At 40.0% G+C, this 23,264-nt stretch overlaps 1 protein-coding gene across 4 annotated transcripts in view; it reads right to left on the bottom strand.

The window, feature by feature from the left end:
• The window catches only part of TJP2 (tight junction protein 2), a 70,971-nt gene that overhangs the window by 11,216 nt on the left and 36,491 nt on the right, over window positions 1-23,264 (bottom strand). For all 4 annotated transcript variants that reach the window (XM_042877309.1, XM_042877308.1, XM_042877310.1 and 1 more), the window contains exons 3-13: window positions 12,837-12,890; window positions 10,470-10,594; window positions 9,033-9,135; window positions 7,768-8,338; window positions 6,211-6,314; window positions 5,914-6,067; window positions 4,771-4,879; window positions 4,524-4,663; window positions 3,916-3,982; window positions 2,001-2,151; window positions 539-647 (exon numbers count right to left, since the gene is read on the bottom strand). In XM_042877309.1, coding sequence (XP_042733243.1) covers window positions 539-647; window positions 2,001-2,151; window positions 3,916-3,982; window positions 4,524-4,663; window positions 4,771-4,879; window positions 5,914-6,067; window positions 6,211-6,314; window positions 7,768-8,338; window positions 9,033-9,135; window positions 10,470-10,594; window positions 12,837-12,881 — 1,678 coding nt within the window. In that variant the 5' untranslated portion in view covers window positions 12,882-12,890. The remainder of the gene's footprint in view (window positions 1-538; window positions 648-2,000; window positions 2,152-3,915; window positions 3,983-4,523; window positions 4,664-4,770; window positions 4,880-5,913; window positions 6,068-6,210; window positions 6,315-7,767; window positions 8,339-9,032; window positions 9,136-10,469; window positions 10,595-12,836; window positions 12,891-23,264) is intronic.

Here is a 23,264-nt window from a genome sequence, read left to right as displayed (position 1 = left end):
ACTCAAAAATACACAAAAGAACAGCATCCACAAACAATACCCTGCACCTATAATTATCAATAATGCTCTATATTTGTACATATATATAGCTATTATAGCAAAAGGGAAGCATGAACTTGCACCCTCAAAAAGCAAAAGGCTTGCTCCTTAACTGCTCATCAGACTGTGAATACCTTATGACTGCCAAGGCACAGCTGAAAAGCTGAAAAGGAATGTAAACACCAGATCTCAGGCCAGCTGCTACACGAAGAAAAGCAGAAGGAACAAGCAGTATGCTACCAAGATTAAGAAAAGATGCTATTAGCTAATAATGCAAATGGTGATTAAATGTTCTGATAGACATATCACACAGGTATCTCTATGATTTCTGTGGTATGGAAGACAGCTGTCTTGTATGCTACTGAAAAGGTAAGTCAAATGCTGTCAAGAATAAGCAAGAGAGAAGTTATCTGTAGTTTCACTGGCAAAATAGATCATAGCATCCTTGTAAAACCTCCAAAAGCTCCATAGATACATACATTTTGTTAAAAGCACCCACCTTCATATTTGCTTTGAGCCAAAATTGTCACTGTATCACCTTTGGGAATTTCTAATAGGTATAAAACAGCATCCTCCCGAACAATGCCTCTGAAATCTTGAGTGTTTACCTACATATCAAAAAATAAAAATAACACCAGAGAAAAACTACAATTAAAAAGAATATCCAAAGCTTTTTGTTTAACTTAAAAAAAAAAACATATATATATATATATATAATTTATATATATGGTGATACATATATGATGATATATAATATATATCATCATATATGTATCACCATAGAATCATAGAATTGGTCAGGTTGGGAAAGGCCTTAAAGATCATCAAGTCCAACCACAACCTAACCATACTACCCTAACTCTAACAACTCTCCTGTAAATCATGTCCCTGAGCTCCACATCAGTTTTTAAACATATTCAGGGATGGTGACTCAACCACCTCCCTATTCCAGTGCTTAACAACCCTTTCTGTAAAGAAGTGTTTCTTAATGTAAAACCTAAACTTACCCTGGCACAACTTGAGGCCATTTGCCCTCATCCTGTCACCTGTCACCATTGAGAAGAGACCAAACCTGCTCTCACTGTAAGCACTTCTCAGATCTTAGAAGAGAACAATAAGGTCTCCCCTCAGCCTCCTTTTCCCCCTATTAAACAACCCCAGCTCCTTCAGTCTCTCCTTGTAGGGCACATTCTCCAAGCCCTTCGCCTGCCTTGTAGCCCTTCTCTGGACCTGCTCCAGCACCTCAATGTCCTTTCTGTACTGAGGTGCCCAAAACTGAACACAGTACTCGAGGTGAGGCCTCACCAATGCTGAGTACAGGGGCAGGATGACTTCCCTAGTCCTGTCTTATATATTATCTTCCTTTTTTTTTTCCCCCTACAGTTATTTATTAAGTCAATATGGATATTTTAATCTAGCCATTCACTGTAGCCTTTCCAAAATAATAAGGTTCTGGTTGTTCATTGCTACATAATTTCAATTTCTTCTACGACTTGAATAGTCTCCAAAAGACCTTGAAAATTAGGCTCCCAAAATTGAATTAAAAAAAAAAAAAGAAAAAGGACAAAATATCATAGAAGAAATAATTCAGAACCCTGGAAAGCCAGTTGGTGTCATTCAAATAAGTTGAAGAAAAATGAAAAAAAGAAAAATATACTGTCTCCATTTTTTTTTTCCTCTCTCCAAGACTAGGAGGAAACAATACACGGAAAATTTATTCTCTTCCATCTTGAGGCATTTTTTAAACTTAATCTTTTCCCTATATATGCTTTCCACAGAATTTTATACAACTTGATGCATAATTTGAGCTCTTCATAAGCTGATTACAGTAAGGTCCCTCCATCACACAGTGACACATCAAGCAAAAATTGGACTTTCTGAGAACATGACTTATTCTATATTTCCACTAAGAAGGAAATAAAAATTATAAAAGCCTGCATTTCAGGGACACAAACTCATACCTTGAGAATCTGATCTCCTTCCTGAAGTCCTTCCTGGTCAGCTGAGGTGCCTTCTTGAATTCCAGCAATAAATATCCCTACATCATTTCCACCAGCAAGCCGTAGACCCACACTGTCCCCTTTCTTGAATCTCACCATTTTCGTATTAGGACTACAAGATGTACAGGCAGAAAAAGGACAGCTGAATATTAAGCATATGACAATAACAGGCTGTCAAGAGCAAAAAACTGTAACTTAAAAAAGCATGTTAGTAATACTTTTATATCCTTTCTGTCACTAGACAGGCTGTACTTAGCCATGTAATGCTTCAAAGAAAGAAAGCAGAAAATTTACACTTTTTAGAGTAGAAACTGAGTTAGAAAAAGAGACGAAGTGACATACCCATACATGACAGAGAGTAAACAAATTCTTGGTTTCTGACGTCCTGAATACTCACCACCTACTGGACTTTCTGTCACATAAGCAGCTTTTTTTTTTTATTTTAAATTTTTTATATGAAAATAGCCTGAGTAATGACTAATCCCACTCATAGTTTTTTCCTCCAAGCAACCAAGAACTGTCAAACAAATGACAGTTTCTTTGCAGTTCAACATTTATTAGATCACGTGGAACTTCTGTTTACTTTCACTGACAAATACTTCAAAATAAATTTTACTGTTATGTTATCTGTCATACCTTTTATATTTCAGAAGGGAAGAGGCTACAGGATTAGGTTCAGCTTTTTTCCTGTCAGAAAAGCTGTATGCCTGAATGACCTTCCAACACAGAGGACAGTATTTATCTGTCAGCCTTTCTCACTAATACCCTAAGCCTGTATTATAAATTCCCCTTCATCAAAATAATCACTTGATTAATTTGTACATCAGTGACAACAAGGTCCAACTCCAGGGAATATCTAAGAAGAGAATCTATTTGAGAAAAAAAACTTCAAGACACACAATATTTAGGCTTTCCTTTACAAGCTTAGCACTCCTCTTCCTTTAATTTTTGTATTTGGGAACAGTCAAAGAGAACATGTATGCTGATTTCCTATCAATACTGTTTACAACCTTTTGTATCTTAATTCTTAAGGCAACAACAGTACCAGATTAAAAAAAGAAAACAACATAAAACTGCCAACCCCCCACCTCCACAAATTTTGCAAGCAGTATTTTTTCTGTCATTCAGGGCAGATATGGACTGTGCAGGCTTGAGTTTGAAGAAAAGATGCAAACTTCTGTATAGAATTTTTCAGCTTGTATGGCTGGCCTTTGCTTCCAACAGACTTGTTCCCAAATAGAGAATGTTCTCTTAGTATCTTAGTGTAAGGGAAAGGGGAGTGTTATCTTTTGTAAGTACAAAATGGTGAAGAAGTTTAAAATACACTATATACATTCCATAGCTATAAGCTAGAATGGACCTGTGCTCAAAGCACTGCATGTAGTCATTAGGTAGCTGGAATCAACGCTGACTTCTGTTCTCTCTTCTTCAGGCTTGACAACATCCATTCTCTTAGTCTCTTCTTGTGCGCCATACACTGACTCTGTTGATGTGCCAGAGCTAGATATACTCCAGTGTGTCTATGTCTTTTCTTGGCCTTGCAAACCTCAAAAGGGATACATAACTCCAAAAGCTATCCCACAAGTGCAAAATAGGGAATAAAAACATATCACTGTCTAAATTTCTATGAATGCACAGAAGCACAGGGTGCTGTTACGTCTTCCAGGCATAAAATAAGTATATATCTTCTATAAAAATACTTGTAAAACTAATCTTTTTCCCAAGTGTATACACTTAGAAGGCATGTGATTTTGGCATTAAACTTTAAAAGAAGTATCACTCCAAATGTACAGAAATTCTGAAAACATGGAACCAATACTTAGGTGCAAGTCATGAAAGCACTGAGAGCAAAAGAACAAGGAAAATGCCTCCTTACCCATATATAGCTTCATCTTCAGGGCTGGGTTTAAGAATCGTTCTTGTAGCTGCTTTTGGTTGAGGCACTGTATGTAAAAAAAAAGTCAGTGGAAGTTACTACGCTATAAAAAAAGGTTCAACTGGCAGCAATTTTGTAGTGATCAGATAGCAGCCCAACTGCCCATGCCACAGATTAATACAAATTTAAATGCCTCTTATTTTTTGTCTAGAACTGATCTACTTTATTTTTAGTTGTTTCTTTGTTTTTACTTAATTCTTGGGGGAAAAAATATCATCAGAAAAATATAGAACTCTTTTTACAGGCAAGACAAATCAGACATCAGAAACAGCTTTTCCTGTCTACTTAGGCTACGAGGCTACTAGGTAGCATCTAGATATGTAAATGCTTTTTGCAGTAGTAATTCCAATGGACAACTACCTTCAGGTGATCTCAGATGTTTCCTCTTTCTCTATACCACAAAGCAAAGACAGATCTCTTCTGCACACAAGGATGGGATTAATAGGAAGACTATGCTAGACTTGTGGATGTGACTGGGGGAAAGAGACTTTCTGTAGTCAGGAGGAGGAAAAAAAAATGGGGAAAAAACTGTAATGGGAAGCTCTGACCTGCTACATCGTCTTGGTACTTTGGTTCTTTGTTTGCATCTACAACAGTGACAGCAGTTGTAGCAATATCACCAGTTGATTTAAATGGCGTAGGCATTGCTCCCATCCTGGACATCCTGTTGGATGGATCATCTTTTGCACTAAATTGAGCACAAAAAAATGAAAGAATGCAGTAAAAATAGTTAACAGCGCGTGTATTTTAAGCATTCCCTTGATAAGCAAAATACTAGAAAACAACACTTCTTACTTTGTTTTCTCTTTCAGCTTTTCATTGGATGAATGTGAATCCAGATCAGAATGATGTAATCTGTCATCTTGAGGTGAGAACGATCTGTTTGACTCTATTTCAGAAATATCTATAGAAACAAAAAATATATATATAAACAGAAAGAGAAATATCTATAAACACAGCAACAAACCAAAAAATGCCTATATTGTCTGTACATATAATTAACCACATTTGTTTACAAAAGCTTTCACATATATGTAGAATCTTCAAGTCTACTTCCCTTCCAAGTATGGTGTTTGGATTTGACTAGGGTTCCATAGGTGCTGTATGCTTTTTAGTGCTTCCCAGCTCTCCACTCAAAAATACTTCAAGAAGTTTTCACACAACTTTTGGGAAACATGCAGCACAGAACTATTATCACCATACCACTCCTAGCATTAATTTGAGTTCTGCTGAGAAACAGAAACAGAAGACTACATTAACCATCTTCATTGCTGCTTCTCAGTGACAAAACAGAGTGGCCTTCAGATTTAAGCCACATTTCAGTCATGACAGTAAAACCTATGAAGCACTGTACAGACTGTGCTGATATCTGAGAAACAAATATGTTTCACCAAGTAATGTAACATCCTACTCCCCCAGACATCCTGAGGCCTTCCCAAAGTGAGATCATATTGTGAGATATAGCTCATACACTGTCAGAGATCACTTGTGAGGATACTGCAAATTGAAACCATTTCTCCTGGACACTTCATATCCTTGTCCTGAACACTTTTCTAATGAATTCTGTAGTGAATGTTAATGTCCTCAGAAGGACAGATCAGCTCACTCCACGTGACTTTAATATTAAAACCTTTTATTAAAGTAACCAACTTGCTTGGTACAAGAAGTAAGTAACACTGACCATTATTTTGCCTGACCATTACTACTTTTTCTTTCTCTGCCTCTGCCCAATATGTAATTGCATGATTACTATAGAATTCTTCTTTCACCTAAAAGGAAGATGGCTTGATGCTTATTTGGCTAGTACTTAGTTGTGTGTGCAGTTTTTTGCTTGTTTTGTGTTTTAAAACCTAGTGCCACTGTATCACAGCGAAACACGGTAAGATCCAATTTATCTCTGTGCAGAAAGAAGAATTTTTCATCCAAATTAAACCTCACCATCCATTTCTGAGTCACTGTCATTCAATGAAGGAATGTTGAGCAGGGTTTGCTTTCTGTCCCTGAGGACAACCAGCTGGAGCTTTCCTCGAGACTTCTCAATCAACTTTCGGGCATCAGCTAAAGACATGTTCTCTGTCACTGTACCATTGATCTGGATATAAAAAGGTATCAAGTAAATAATAAAAACCCATATTGCACTGAAGTTAAATACTGAATTTCACTTTTAACATGATAACAGATAAATCATCTTTAACAAGTACTTGTTACACTGCTAGTTGTTTAACCACAACACACCTTAAGAATGATATCCCCTTCGTGAAGGTTGCCATCTTTGGTTGCTAGGCCAGTACTGGTCATTTCTTTTATGAAGATCTGACTTCCAAGTCGGAGACCATATTCTAGAATCAGAAAAATAACCCACTGTAGCTTAGATAATAAGCAAGAATACTTTTTTTTTTTTTTTTTTTAAACAACATTGTGTACAAGCAGCATTAGCATAGTGTACAAACACCATGAGAAAAATAAGAAATGGGAACTCAGTATACAAACTTAACCTCAGACTCTCTTTTATTTCAGTGCTGTCCCACCTGTACAAACATGTCTGAAAACAATCATAGACCTGCACCTTCAAAAGTGAAATGATGCCTTTGTTCTGGACATGCTCATAAAGACATTGGGCTACATTTTCTCTGCATTATAGTTTGTATGGTATAGAAAAGCATGGGAAAGTGTCAACAAGACTAAGAGAAGAGCTAGTTCTTTTACTGCTTGCTTTATGGGGGTCTTTTCCTATCTATAACAACCCAGTAAGTTGTCTCCTTTGTTTTGGGCAAAGGGGAGAAAAACCCACAAAAGTTAACACTGATTTTATAAAAAGCACGTCTTTGAGCATAGAAAGACGGAAACCACACTTGAGAGAAACTGCAGAGTATATATATATGAATGGCAGGAAGTATTAAGGAAATACTGGCTACATATAAAACTTCTTAAAGTCGTCTGATATTCTTATTTGGATAACTGTCTACATTATCTTTAGAAGTAGAAACATTACATGCACGGGAAGAACAAGAAGGAGAGAAAATGATCTTCACCAAAGTCAAAACAAGAATGGTTTCCATATACAAGTCTTACACAGGCAGAAAATTCTCACAACAGGCAAATTTTAAAGTTAAAACAACAACAAAACCTCCAACAAACAAACAAAAAAAACCCAGAAAATTTGCATAATCTAATCTCAGATAGGCTTTACAACACAAGAGTCTTTACTTCACTGCACATTAAAATATCACACTTTTGGCCTTCATCTACACACTCCAACACTTGACAAAAAAAAGAAGGCAATTTCAGTTGTTGCTGTTTCGGTATCCATTAATTACATTATGAAGTATTTAGAACCAAACAATTCTTAGAACGACTTATTTCCTTCTGCATGATAAAAGTAAATGCACCATTAACAGCAGTCTACTCTTCACTCATTAACTACCCATTTTATAGATATGATAAATGTAATCTCAGTTATGACCATATCCATGCTTCAAATCACATTTAGAAGAATAGGGAGAAGAAAATAGAAAACCAAAGGACACAGAGGCTCGAAAAGACTCAAATGATGTGGATGAACAGTTATTTGTACAAAGGCAAAGTCCAAAGTGCTGGGGGAAAAAAAAACAAAAAAAAAAAACCAAAAAAACAACCACCGAAAACATCTGAGAACAAACTGAGAGAATAAGAGAACTTAAACAACCAGTGAAAAATCTCTATTTAAATTCCAAAGCAGACAATATTTAGCTATCCCTGTTTCAAAAAAACCAACATGTTACATTAAAGTGAACCCCCCCCTCCCACACCTACCTTCATTATGTTTGCCTTTTGTTAAGAGAACACTGATGGGTCCATTCTGATCCTGTGGTCCTAGGTACTCATGCTGATGGTGTGTTTCAGGTGAAGGACTACGAGAATGAAGCCTGTCTCGACTTAGGCTCCTCACATATCTAGGATCAGGTTGAGATCCATATGTGTAACTGGCTGGACTGTAGTCTCCTCTGTAGTCCTGTCTATAGCCACCATCCCTGTCCACGCTTCTTCCCCTGCTCCGATCTCTGCCATAGTCTTGATCCAAGCTCCTGTCAATGCTCCTACCCCGACTTCGATCACGGCTGTAGCTACATTCCCTACTACGACCTCTGCTTCGGTTGTACTCCCTGTCATGATCATCTCTATAGCTCTGATCCAGGCTGTTTCCCCAGCTTTGACTGCGCCCTCCATTGCCACTACGCCAGCTTCTTTCACTGTAGCCACTTTGAGCGCTTTTGCCATCAAATTCTGCATGGTCATCCATTACATCTAAGGCTCTGTCCTCATAGTCAAGGGAAGGGCTTCTCCTCAAAGCAGCAGCCTGCACTTTCCGTGGTCTTTTCACAACCTATTCAGTGCAATACAAAACAAAGAAAGCAACTCCAACAGTCAGAAATTAACGTTTGACAAATGAAAAGTTCTTCACATTTTGATCAGAGCTGGGGAAAAATAAAGAACCTTAAAACTCTGAAATACTGCAGTGCTGTACTTACAACAACTGAAGTTTATAGAATAACAAGCACATGAGATTATTTAGATGTGCAGAAAAAATATTTACTGACAGGAAGTAAAAAAATCAGAAGAATTAAAATAAAAACACACACACACAAAAGAACCACAAGAAACACATCAGTAACCATATTTTTTCAGCTCTGCAATAAGTATGCTACTGAAAATGTGACAGCCCCTTCAAAACAACTATAGGTGCATGTCCCAAAGAAAGCCAGTATGAAAACCAAATTCTTTGTATGCTGGACATCATTTTCTTCATATTATTATTTTATTTTGTCCAAATAGCACTCATTAGTAAAACTAAAGACTGAAGACAAATTTTATTCCCAGTTTTTCAGTCAGATAAATAACAGTGTCACAAAGTTAACTTCCATTTGCTTCACCTGCATAAACTAAAACAAAAACATTGGTTATTTACTTGTACATTCTACTGAGCAAAGGCTTGCTTTGCTTCACATATTTGCAGTCCATTCCATTGATTAACCAATCACACAGCCATTGCAGAACGAATATATTCATAACACACTTACAATAGTGGCCACTTTTCCACTTTTCCTAAGCTGCTGTACTGCAAAAGAATGTGGAACATTTTCCATTGGGGTCCCATTAACTATCACCACACGGTCATTTTCTCTGAAAAAGATGGGAGAAAGAGAGAAAAGTATTTTAGTCTTCATAAAAACACAAGAAGAAAACAAAACAAACAAACAAACAAGGCAAAAACCCAAAACGAAGCAAAACAAGCAGAAAGGCTCAGGTCAAAAGAGATTATAAATTCAACTTTTCAAACTTCCTGTGTGTGTCAAAGAGACCATTAGCATTTGGCCACCCACAGGAAACAAATCCGTAACATGATAAATTAAAAACGTATCTTCTCAAAAGGCATTTCAAACCTACAAAGTGCAGGAGATAAAAAAAAATCACAACTCAACATATTACTTTTTTCTGGTGTTTACTCAGTTACTAACCTTACATAGCCTCAGTTCAAACAATTATTGGCTAATGTACCTGTTTTTCAGCTAGATAAAAGAAATTTTTAGTACCAATTTTCTCTACTCTGTAATCAAGTCACATCACAATCTTCTTTTTAAATAAGATTATATACTTTAAGCTTCTACTTGTAGAGCATTTCCTCTAATTCCTGAATGACTTTTGTGCCTCTTTTCATACCTTTCCAATTCCTTTTACTGAAAAAGTATGCCATTTTCTGTTCTGCAGTACTCATCTAGTCCTTCAATAACCGCTCGAATGTGAGAGCCTTTCCATTATCTTGCCAGATTTCTGTTTGAAAAAATGACCAGAACCTTCTCTTTTGAATTTCTGTGCAGCATTATCATTGTTCTGAAGTTCATCAGATATTCTAGGATGAAAATCCAATCAGCAGTGGACTGGAAACTATTTCAGCCTATAGATTTAAAAATACTTCTCTGCAATAAATGTTGTCTCACCAAGGAAGATGTAATCTAAAAAACACTGGAATGTCTTTATTTCTTTGAAAATAATATTTAGCAAACAATTCCATTTCTCTTCCCTCACCTGTTATTACTTCTAGTACCTTAATGGTTGAGACCCTCCATTAGACTACCTGACAGGCCATTCTCATGAAAACTAATAAATGACCAGGAAGTATGTTTCCTGGAAGAAGAAGAACAGAATGAATGTTTTGAGATGCTAAGTATTTCTATTGTTTCTTTAAAAGACTTCCTAACGGAAACACACTGGCCATAAAAGCTTTTCAACACTACTGAAATTTATTTTCTTAGAAAACAGCAAAGAATAACAACCCCAGGTATTGTTGTTTTGTTTTGGCTTTTGTTTCCATTTAAAGCAGTCATCTAGGACTTCAAGAAATTATCAAATCTCAGTAGGACTAAATCACCAAGACATCAACCACAACTCTCTGAAGGTTTTAAGTATCCTACAGCCATGCTCCTAAAAATATGTCAAAGAAGTAAGAAATTGCTTACTGAAGTAATCCATCTGCTGGACCACCTGGGAGAACATCTGAAATGACTATTGAGGTTTCACCATTTTCAAAATGTGGGTTATCTCTGCCACCAGAAACTGCAATCCCAAATCCTCGTTTTGAATCCTTGGAAATAAAAACAAATACAACAAAACTCAATGCTACCAGCAGACATTTTGATAGAAAGAAGAGTAATGTGAGTATTCTTATGATAGCACTCTATTCCAAATACAGTAGTTGCATGAACAGTTGCAGAAACACACAATACTTCTAGATCTAAAAAGGAATAAAACAAACAAACAAACAAATAAATAAAAATAAAAAAATAAATAAATCCATGTAGCAAGGTAACATATTCCCATGCTCCAAATCCTCAGTCTACACAGAACACTCTAAGTTGGAAGGGACTCACAAGGACACCGAGTTCAAATCCTGGCTCCACACAGGATCACCCAAAATTAAAGCCACATTTCTAAGAGCATTCTCCAAATGATTCTTGAACTCCAGCAGGCTTTGTGCAGGGCTTCTCTCTCATCTCCCAGTCTGTACATATACCCCAGGGATGCCTTGATCCCCATGCAGAACCCAGCACTTACATTTGTTAAACTTCAACCCTGCGACGGTAATTAATTAAGCAGACTATTCACTAATTTAGCCTACATTTTGCTATACCATCCCACTAGGTATTCATGCCAAAGTTATTGTTGGATATATGGCTCTATTTTGTTAGGAAATCAGATCAGCATTTCTATTATGTCATCTTTATTAACTGCTATCTAGTCTTTCATTACTTATTTACTCCTCAACCAGGCTAAACAAGATCATGGCTGACTAGAAAAAACAGGCCAAAGTACTCGTGAATTTTATACCCTCTCACTATCGAGTATTTTAAATAAGTAATTTAAGTTGAACCTGCTCTCATAGAACCGTCAGATCTGTAAATGCTCAAGTCTGGCATTCAAAAAAGTCAAGGAAGTACTTAACGAGATGTGAAGGAATCATGCCTGTAACACTAAACCTGAAGTGTTAGCATAATTTAAATGTAGACAAGAACATGTGCACAAAACCATACATTTTATTTAACACACAGGTTGAATGCTATTAGCTACTCAGAAAAGACCCATTCCTTAAAACAAATGTGTACATATACACACACAAGTTATGCCACAGGAACATTTTAAATTTTAATTAACTTACACATGAAATAATTCACCAGATTAAAGCGGTACTTCTTCTACAACTCTACACGTGTACTTAATCACATGCCAGCTTGCACTCTATTAATGTCAATATTAAGAGATTATTTCTTCAAGGAAATAATGAAGCTTCACATTTTCTGCATCTTAGCTTTACAGGAAGCAGATTGGTGCTTCAAGCCAAAACAGTACAGAATTAAAACTAATTGTAGAACTCAATGGTAGTGCTTCAAACAGCAAGCCCATGGCTCATACTGCTCAAGTGATAGAGCTATCTCTGAATTAAAGATTTGATGCACATTTGCAAGGAACTCAGTACCCGAAAAGCTGGGAATTTCAGGAACTAAGATCTTCTGCAGTGTTTCCCCTGTCCATGTCTGCAACATGAAAAACAATCCACCTCAGAAATTCACCCATAAAACCAGTTTTGTGAGGCGACTGTTTTACCTCAGGTCGTTGAGTTCATTTCAATGTAGGACATATCAAAAACATTAATAGCATAGTACAGCTGGCTCACTGAACACAGATCACCAAAACTGCTGGGAAGACTACCAACACAGTTGAGCAACATATCCTGTACTGTATCGTGGTGGCTTAGCCCTTACAGAACTCACAAGCAAGAGACAGACTTTGTTTAAGTCAAAAGGACTTGCAACATACCAATCATAACTTCAGCTTTTCTTGAAAGTTAAAGCAACACTTGTACCTTGCACATTTTAGAAATTTAGATGAAGTACTTTACCACTAAATTCCACACTGGTTGACATGAAAGTATATACAAGCAAATCAGTGGAGATGTGTTCAATGATACTTACAAAGCTTGAGCGTTAATCACAACTGCAAGATAAAGCCATCTGCACTGTTTTTAAGGTTATTCAGTGACGAATTTTGCTATGTGGCTGTTGTGTAGTACATTAGACTGCTGTTACAAAGGCTTAATAAAAATAAATATAGCACTTAAGCAGTTAATTTAATGTAATTTTAACATTAAAAGCCACATTATAGTATGAGTAACTAGCAATTAAGCTTTGAAATGGAAAACATATCTAATTCGTACAACACATTAATCATCCTCTGGGCTCAGATATGCTAATAACATTTATTGTGAAACATATTTAGGTATCAGCAGTACTAGTATGTCCAAAAGCCAAAAAATATTAACAGGCACTCACCTTTTGTAAGGTCACAGTGTACTGTTCCCATATCAGCTCTTCCATGCCTGGGGCCTGTTGCACACAGAAACCAATTAGCAAAACAAAAAGCATACAACTAGCTAGACTGTTAAATACTCACTAATACACAGATGTAAACATAATATATTTATTATAAGCATTTGATATAATTAGTACGAAACGTGCATTTCATTTAGTGATGGCTTATTTAAAAATGGAAAAAAATATCTAAAGGTTCCGGTTGACAGAATTCCTTCAAATTTCACTGATCCAACAGTTCATTCTAATTTTCAGAAAAGCTTCTTTTAGCATAAGTAGTTAATTCAAATCACACTGCCATGGTATAACCCTGATTCAAAGAACACAAACTGAGTATCTCTCCATTTCAACATATCACAAGATCAGTAGTTGAAACTGAGAATATTAAAAACCAGTGAGCCTTCTGATCTTTCCTCTTGTTCGCCTGGAAATGGCAAAATGCTAAATCCACTGAGTTATACAATTGAATATTTAGATTCTCCAGCTAAAATTTTATTTTACGGAAAAACAGTGTATCTCTACATAGCACTACTATATCCATTTCTATGACACTTCTCAGATGTTTATTTTTCAATATTTTTTTTTCTTTCCACATTTCCAATATAAACTGATCCTGAATGGGTCTGTTTACCTTATGTGATATAACCTGAAATCTTTCCAACTTAAAGTAAAATACAAAATAACTACTCAGTAGTGGTGCATCATATGGTGCCAGCTCCTTCACTGCCTGGCCTTGAAATGAGGAGAAAAAAACAAACCACAGTATTTGACACTAAAAACTTTTCAATTCAAAACACAGAGCATTCATTTGCAAAAGAAAAATTCAGGTTCTTCATGAGAATGTGCATGCATGCTGAAGTCAAAGTTTTATTTGTTTTTACTACTAAAAATAGAGCTTTCTCTCGGTAAGATATGAGTTTCCTGAGGAAGCCAAAGCCATATTAGAAGCTCAGTTTTGACTTAGTTGTCCTTTGAAAGGCTTTAAAGGGATTACTGGTGACAGCACTAGCCCAAAAAAAAGGAGAAGATGTCACACACGATGGATATGCCTGTGCTTTAAAGCATCCCTCATTTTTCCAGAGCAAATGTTTTTGGGCAGTCAGTAGCAATTTAGCAAGCCATGGATGCTGTTTCTCAAATGCGGAGAATCCCATGATGTGTTCTTCCAGTGGAAGTTTCGAACACCACGAAGTAGAATGAAGCATTCCTACCAGGAAGTTCACAACACCAAACAACACTAAATGTGCACCAATACTTTTCTCCTCCAAAATGGACACTATCCAGTTTCTAAGACTAAGTTTCTAAGAGTCTAACCAAAAACACATGTAGCACATCTGTTAAGAGAATGACTTAAATTGAAATTAACACAAGTGAGTACTCCTCAACTTCTACTTGTCTAGAATGAGCGGCATTTGTAACTTCCTATTAAAATGTATGTGTCTACTGCCAGAGAGTTACTCTGCTGAAGCATACAGTGAAATTATTTTCTCTCATATTCTTTCATATTTCTGTGATAGCAATTTACATGCCTAACCCTTCAGCAAGTTGACAGAGAACCATCTCACGACACAGATTCCCTTACACAGAGACATCCCGTAGACTAAAAAAATAAAAAAATCTCCTTATCTACATGTTTTTTCTGATCTGCTATGAGAAACAGAAGCACTGTTCGGCACTTGCTTGTCCAGCATGTATGAAAATTGATAGTTTAGCTACTACTGACCCTCAGTTATACCATTACTGTCCTACTTTTCTATATGGTACCTTCAAACTTTGCGGTCTGTGCTGAAGAAAGGCCTCAGTCATTTAAATTACAGTCGGCTTCACTGAAGAGAATTTTAGAAATGAAATGGGATCAAATGACTGGTAACATTTAAAGGACAAGCAGTCAAGTTCAGATTTTGTGGACAGGTAGATGGAAAATCTTTTCTATCTCTCTTACTTCATACAAGCCCAAACAACTTACTGTCATGGTTTTATGATTTTTTTAGTCATCAGTATTCCACACCATAACATCATGTAATGCACTGGGGGTGGGGTTTGATATCTGCCGAATGTTCGTCCGTCGGAGAAGAACTACATTTCCCCAGGAGACTTTGCGGTCAGCAAGGGGATATAACTCCAAGCAAGGTCACCTGATCCTTCTTCTTCGCCTGCTCTTCGCTGTCTGCGCTTCGCTATCTGCGCTTCGCCGCCTGCGCTTCGCCATCTGCGCTTCGCCGTCTGTACTTCAGTCGCTCAACTGGACTGCACTTCTCACCCCAGCATTGTGGTGAGGTCTATACAATTCAAACAGACTCTCTCTCTTTCTCTCTCTCTCATTGTATTTTACTAATACTATATTTAGTAAAATCATTTGTTCCACCTCAGATCAGTGCTGCTGTTTTCAAGTATTTTGGGGTCCCCTGCTTCCCCTTTCCCAGAAGCGCGGATCCGCAGATCCCTCCGCCCTGCTGGTCACGGAACTGGGCCGGACCAGCCCATAAACCGTTGACATTTTTGGTGGAGAATGCGGGCAGCAGTTGCTTTCTAGCTGTTTAGACTCTCTGCTCTCAGAGAGTTCCGTTGGGAAAGCTTATCTGTTTCACCGCTACTCTCTGAAAACGTGACCTTGAAAACTCCAGGCGGACTGTTTACAAATATCATAGGATATCTGTAAACTCTGAGCTTTACTATCTTGCCTCTTAAAAAAAAAAAAAAAAAAAAAAAGCTTTCTGTAGTGCAACTTACTCTTAAAGGGCTGCACGCTGCTGCCTCTTCTTTCCTAATGCTCAAAACATACTGGGCATTAATTAAGCTTGCCACCTTGCTCTATGGAGCAATCGGCTTATACAATCAAATGAAAACATGGGTGGAAATATGGACCTGGCACGTTCGTACAATGTGGCTTACAATTCCAGAGACAGCTGCCAATTTTACAGGACTGGGATTTTTTAAGGTTTCCAGTCTCACCTTTCAGCCTGTAATGCAGTTTTTGAATGAACACCTAGTCGCATTACTAATCTCCCTGAATGTATTGCTCATCATTTCGCTCAGTATTAGTAATTATTATATTTTGGGGATGTCCTCCCCAAAACCAGAGAATACGGAGTGGCAGGGAGTGTGGAGAGGTCTGGGAAAGGCTTTAGACAGATGGAAATCTTCAGTCTCATGGAACTTTACTCCAGAACACCTGAAAGATCCTGAGAGTCTAAACAGCTATTTAAGGCAGGAATGTTGCGGCTTGGGCAGTTCTGAGGAGGCACATATGATTTGGGGCCTGGCTAATGCTTATCGGGCCTTATTCAATACTATCCTGGAGAGAGAGAGAGCCTCTGAAATTGAAAGGGAGAGCCTCACAGAAACAGTTCAAAATGAGCGAGAGTCTCCTGCTCCAGAGGAAAAACCTCCGATCTCAGAGAGATGCCCTCCGAATTGAAAGAGACTCCCTGCAATCCAAACTCGACAATCTTCAATCTCAACAACACACCCTCCAATCTGAGCTAGATACTGTCATAATCGAACGAAACAAGCTCCAAGCTGAACTGGAGGATGAGAGCATTGGAACCGACCAACCTGATCAACCACAAGAGGCACCACAATCGATGTCAGTTGCCCCTGTAAGAGGACGGAAAACAAAGCGAATCTCGACTCAGTTAGAAGAGAAGAAAGAGGAGGAAAGAGGCCCAGAGGAGTGGCTCCGAGGTCCGAGAGAAGCACCTTTGAGTCCAGGGGAGGGGCCCTCAGTAAGACCACGGTCACCAACACCTACAAGGGCAAGAAGTCGTGGAAGAGCAAGAGGTGAGCAAGATATTGTTACCTTTGTGGATCGATCTCTGAAAATGAATGAAATTCGAAGTCTGAGAAAAGACTTCTCACGCCACCCAAATGCGCCTATTGCTACTTGGTTACTTCGATGTTGGGACAATGGGGCCAACAGTGTGTGGCTAGATAGTAGAGAAGCTCGCCAACTGGGTGGCATTGCTAGGGACTCAGCCATTGACAGAGGTATTAGTACATGCCAGAACCAGGCCTTCACCCTCTGGAAGAGGATGTTGTTAGCTGTAAAAGAAAGATACCACTTCAAAGACAATCTGATGCCCGAGAAGGAGAAATGGGCTGATATGGAAGAAGGCATCCATTATTTGAGAGAATGTGCTGTGGTGGAAACACTACATAGCCCCGATTTCATTCCTGATGAGCCAGACCAAGAGCATGATCCTGAGAGAGCCAGGTGTACACCAAATATGTGGCGTACATTCACAAAGACTGCACCAGAAAGGTATGCCAGTACATTTGCAGCTATGTATGGCAAAGGGGAAAGAAGACCCCTTATAAATGAGTTGGTTAATAAGCTTCAAGACTTTGAGTTACATTTAAGCCCTCTACGAGCTTGTGTTTCAGCCATTGAAAAAGTAGCTGAAAAGCTGGACAGAATGGAGAACAAACAAGAAGATATAATAGATAAACTATCAATTGTGCCTGATGCCGATGAATACATGGTGGTAACAGACACATCCAATGAGGAGCAGAATTCCCAAAACAGCCTACTTGAGGGGCTAGCCAACTTGATTTCCTCACAGTCAGTGTCATCCAACGTCTCAGCTATCAAAAGAAGACATCCTCCTGCTCGAACAAGTGACAACAGTAAGACCACGTCACGTTTTGCCTTGTGGCATTACCTACGCGACCATGGAGAAGATATGAAGAAGCGGCATAAGCAACCTACTCCTGCACTTCAAGCAAGGGTAAAAGAGTTACAAGACAAATCAACCACCAAGGTGAACTTCTCCAGAAAGGTGATTGCTCCAGTTGCTGCAGACAACAGAGGTAACAAATAGAGGGGCCCTGCCCCCAGCCAGGAGGGGGAAAGGGATAATAGAGTTTATTGGACTGTGTGGATTAGATGGCCTGGCACATCAGAACCACAGAAATATAAGGCCCTGGTGGATACTGGTGCACAGTGCACTCTAATGCCCTCGAGTCACCAAGGGACAGAATCAATTTATATTCATGGGGTGACTGGGGGTTCCCAAGAGCTGACCATGTTAGAGGCCGAAATCAGCCTCACTGGTAAAGACTGGCAAAAGCACCCTATTGTGACTGGCCCAGGGGCTCCATGTATACTTGGTATTGATTACCTCAGAAGGGGATATTTTAAGGATCCCATAGGGTATCGATGGGCCTTTGGAATAGCTGCTGTAGACACAGAAGGTGTTAAGCAGTTGTCTGTTCTGCCTGGCCTATCAGAAGATCCGTCTGTTGTGGGGTTGCTACGAGTGGAAGAGCAACAGGTACCGATAGCTACAAAAAACGGTGCACAGACGGCAGTATCGCACCAACAGGGATTCCTTGCTCCCCATTCAGAAGTTAATTCGTCAATTAGAGAATCAGGGAGTGATCAGCAAAACTCACTCGCACTTTAACAGCCCCATATGGCCAGTGCGTAAAGCCAGTGGAGAATGGAGGCTGACGGTGGACTACCGTGGCCTGAATGAAGTCACACCCTCATTGAGTGCTGCTGTGCCGGATATGTTAGAACTCCAATACGAACTGGAGTCAAAAGCAGCTAAGTGGTATGCCACCATTGACATTGCTAACGCCTTTTTCTCCATTCCTTTGGCCAAAGAATGTAGGCCACAGTTTGCTTTCACATGGAGGGGCATTCAGTATACCTGGAACCGTTTGCCCCAGGGGTGGAAACATAGTCCAACTATTTGTCATGGGTTGATCCAAGCTGCACTGGAACAGGGAGGTGCTCCTGAGCACTTACAGTACATTGATGACATCATTGTGTGGGGCAACACAGCAAAGGAAGTTTTTGAGAAAGGAGAACAAATAATCCAGATCCTTCTCCGTGCTGGTTTTGCTATTAAGTGAAGCAAAGTGAAAGGACCTGCCCAGGAAATTCAGTTCCTAGGCATAAAGTGGCAAGATGGCCGTCGTCACATCCCGACAGATGTGATCGACAAAATCACTGCCATGTCTTCCCCCACTAATAAGAAAGAGACACAATCATTTCTGGGCGTAGTGGGTTTTTGGAGAATGCATGTTCCAAACTACAGCCTCATTGTAAGCCCACTTTATCAGGTGACACAGAAGAAGAATGATTTTGTGTGGGGTCCTGAGCAGCAGCAGGCTTTTGAGCAGATTAAACAAGAGATAGACCGTGCCGTGGCCCTGGGGCCAGTACGGATGGAACAGGATGTGAAGAACATCCTCTACACTGCTGCTGGAGAGAAAGGCCCCACTTGGAGTTTGTGGCAAAGAGCCTCAGGAGAGACCCGAAGCCGACCCTTGGGATTCTGGAGTTGAGCCTACAGGGGGTCGGAGGAGGGCTACACTCCAACTGAAAAGGAGATCTTAGCTGCATATGAGGGGGTTCGGGCTGCTTCCGAAGTAGTCGGTACTGAAACACAGCTCCTTCTGGCACCTCGACTGCCAGTGTTGAACTGGATGTTTAAAGGAAAGGTTCCTTCCACCCATCATGCTACTGATGCCACTTGGAGTAAGTGGGTTGCGTTGATTACACAACGAGCACAGATGGGGAACGTCAGCCGTCCAGGAATCCTAGAGGTCATCATGGACTGGCCTGAAGGTAAAAAGTCTGGAACACCACCAGGAGATGAAGTATCACGTGCTAAAGAAGCCCCACCATACAATGAACTACCAGAGAATGAAAAGAAATATGCCCTGTTCACAGATGGATCGTGTCGTATTGTGGGAAAGCATCGCAGATGGAAATCTGCTGTGTGGAGCCCCACACGACAAGTTGCAGAGGCCACCGAAGGGAAAGGAGAATCAAGCCAATTTGCAGAGGTAAAGGCTGTCCAACTGGCCTTAGATGTCGCTGAACGGGAGAGGTGGCCAATGCTCTATCTTTACACTGATTCATGGATGGTAGCAAATGCCTTATGGGGTGGTTACAGCAGTGGGAGCAAAATAATTGGCAAAGAAAGGGCAAGCCTATTTGGGCTGCTGACCTATGGAAAGATATTGCTACCCGAACAAAAAATATGGTTATAAAGGTGCGTCATGTAGATGCTCATGTGCCCAAGAGTAGAGCTACAGAAGATCAGCGAAATAACCATCAGGTAGATCGAGCTGCCAGAATTGAGGTGGCTCAAATAGACCTGGACTGGCAGAACAAGGGTGAGCTATTTTTAGCTCGGTGGGCCCATGAGACCTCAGGTCATCAAGGGAGAGACGCAACATACAAATGGGCCCGAGACCGAGGGGTGGACTTAACTATGGATGCCATTGTACAAATCATTCATGACTGTGATACATGCGCCACAATTAAACAAGCTAAGAGGATGAAACCTCTCTGCGAGGAAGGGCGATGGCAAAAGTACAAATATGGGGAGGCATGGCAGGTTGATTATATCACCTTGCCACGATCTCGCAATGGTAAGCATTATGTGCTCACCATGGTGGAGGCAACAACCGGGCGGCTTGAAACATATGCAGTACCCCATGCTACCGCCCGAAACACCATATTAGGTCTGGAGAGGCAAATCCTGTGGCGACATGGCACCCCGGAAAGGATTGAGTCAGATAATGGGACTCATTTTAAAAATTCACTTGTGGATACTTGGGCCAGAGAACATGGCATCGAGTGGATTTATCATATCCCCTATCATGCACCAGCCTCTGGTAAGATCGAACGCTACAACGGGTTGTTAAAAACGATGTTGAAAGCAATGGGTGGCGGAACATTTAAACACTGGGAGAAGCATTTGGCAGAAGCCACCTGGCTGGTTAACACCAGAGGATCAATCAGTCGAGATGGTCCTACCCAATCCAGCTCCCTACATATTGTAGAGGGAGATAAGGTCCCTGTAGTACATGTAAAGAACATGTTAGGAAAAGCAGTTTGGGTTTTTCCTGCTTCTGGGAAGGGCAAACCTCTTCGCGGAACTGTCTTTGCCCAGGGACCTGGGTCCACCTGGTGGGTGATGCAGAAAAACGGGGATGTTCAGTGTGTACCACAAGGGAATTTGATGTTGGGGGAGTGCAGTCTGTAATCCCATGTGTTAAGCATGATGTAGTGATGTAGAATAAGGGGTGGAATGTCATGGTTTTATGATTTTTGGTCATCAGTATTCCACACCATAACATCATGTAATGCACTGGGGGTGGGGTTTGATATCTGCCGAATGTTCGTCCGTCGGAGAAGAACTACATTTCCCCAGGAGACTTTGCGGTCAGCAAGGGGATATAACTCCAAGCAAGGTCACCTGATCCTTCTTCTTCGCCTGCTCTTCGCTGTCTGCGCTTCGCTATCTGCGCTTCGCTGCCTGCGCTTCGCCATCTGCACTTCGCCGTCTGTACTTCAGTCGCTCAACTGGACTGCATTTCTCACCCCAGCATTGTGGTGAGGTCTATACAATTCAAACAGACTCTCTCTCTCTCTCTCTCTCTCATTGTATTTTACTAATACTATATTTAGTAAAATTATTTGTTCCACCTCAGATCAGTGCTGTTGTTTTCAAGTATTTTGGGGTCCCCTGCTTCCCCTTTCCCAGAGGCGCGGATCCGCAGATCCCTCCGCCCTGCTGGTCACGGAACTGGGCCGGACCAGCCCATAAACCGTTGACACTTTCGTATGTGGCAAAAGCATCATTTAAATTCGATTTACACTGCCTGCAGTCCTTACCAATGCTACTTACCAGCCCAACACACTGCTGAGACTGGCTCTGTTCAAACAAAAGTAAGGCAGGCAGACTGCCCTTATGGGCAGAGGGCAGTACACAGACCCTCCTCTTCCAGCATCTCTAACATTGAGCCTTCTGATATTCTATCTGTAAAAGGATGGTCTGAGAAATGACTGCTTGTTGAGTGAAATGCTGCAGCAAAGGGATTAAGTAAAGGAGAGTAAAGATACTGGGAGAGGATGTATAGGTAGGAAAAAAATGAGCTTACAGGAATTTCCTTCACCAAAACAATGGCTCTAGTGAATTGTGTAGTAAAACCTCGCAGCCAACACAAGAGATGCATCATGTAGCAAATGTATACAAAACTAACACAGGTAAGTATTTGCTCTGACAAACAAGTCTCGTGATATCTGGTCATAAAAACGAACAGTAGGAAAGGAAAAGAAACTAGTGCCTACAGATACTACAGTTATGATCCTGTAGGATGTCAAGCCAACAGCATCATCTCATCTGTGCCCAGAAAATGTGCCTTAAAATATCAGTTGTGATCTTCACACACCTCCTGTGTAAATCTGGGGGAGGGGAAGGCAAGGGAATTTTTAGCCTGAAACTTATTAAACAGAAGACACTTGAATAATTCATTTTTAAATTTGTAATTAATATGTTTTCAGAAACCAGTCCTTGGGAAACTGACTCTCAGTTGCTGTATACCATATTAGTAAAGGAAAGTACATTATGTACTTGCAAAGCTGATTTTGTGCAACATAATTACCACGACAGCAGGACCAGCTCTGCCATACTGATAAAGCCATTCAGGCTCTGCAACACAGTTCAGAGAACTGAATGGTCACCTTGGAAGCCTGTAAGGCAAAAAAACACATCTGTACTCCCTCAAATCTCTCAGCAGTAATCCCTTTAACATTATAAAAAAATACTGCTGCATGCCATTGCCACGATACTAACTGATACTGACAGTTTACTGGGGAAGACTAAAAGGAAGGAAGAGACTACAAATGCTAAAAATCACCAGCCAAGGACTTCCAAAGCTATGGTTGTAAGTCTCCACCAGAATAACAAAGTTCCTGTGTTCCACACCTAATGACACGACTGTCCTCTGTCTGCATCACGTGGTGGGTTACAAAAATCTCTCATCACCCCTAGCCAATTTCTTTGCTCTTTGTCTCTAGGGAAACAAGAAAGGATCTGAACAGCCTAGACATCCCTTGTACGATTGCCATTTCAATGCAAGATCACACACAGAAACACTGGAGAAAGAAAGGCAGGCAAAACAGTGAGGATTCCGCGTCCAGTAACTGCTAGTAACTGCTAGTAATTATTTTGCAAGGTTTTGCACAGATAGCAGGATAGCTACAGGATAGCTGCAGGAAGTGCGAATTGTCATTAGCTAGTCTAAATTCATTAGTGACTAAAGTCAGTCAATTTCTATTGAGAACACTGCAGTCAGGATTTGCTTAAATCTGCCTAATTCTGAACACCAAAATGACAGGCGCTTTCAACATGCCCAATACAGACCACTTGAGAGAATCTGTGGCAGGAAACAGTTGAGAGTTAAAAAAAAATAAATCTGTGAGCTACAAACAGCAACTCCCATTGACATTCATCTGCGATTTATGCAATTACTTGCAACTCAGAGATAGCCCCAGGCAGCTTCTTCCAGAAAACCACCACCAGAAGACCACCACAATCATCAGGCTGTGAAAGTGAGCTGGAGGGGAGAAGGAGACACAAGGCA

The sequence above is a fragment of the Lagopus leucura genome, unplaced genomic scaffold (assembly GCF_019238085.1).
Source record: "Lagopus leucura isolate 7727_CA_CO unplaced genomic scaffold, USGS_WTPT01 Super-Scaffold_100018, whole genome shotgun sequence".
NCBI classification, from domain to species: Eukaryota; Metazoa; Chordata; class Aves; order Galliformes; family Phasianidae; genus Lagopus; species Lagopus leucura.
This window is presented reverse-complemented; position numbering and strand designations above follow the sequence as displayed.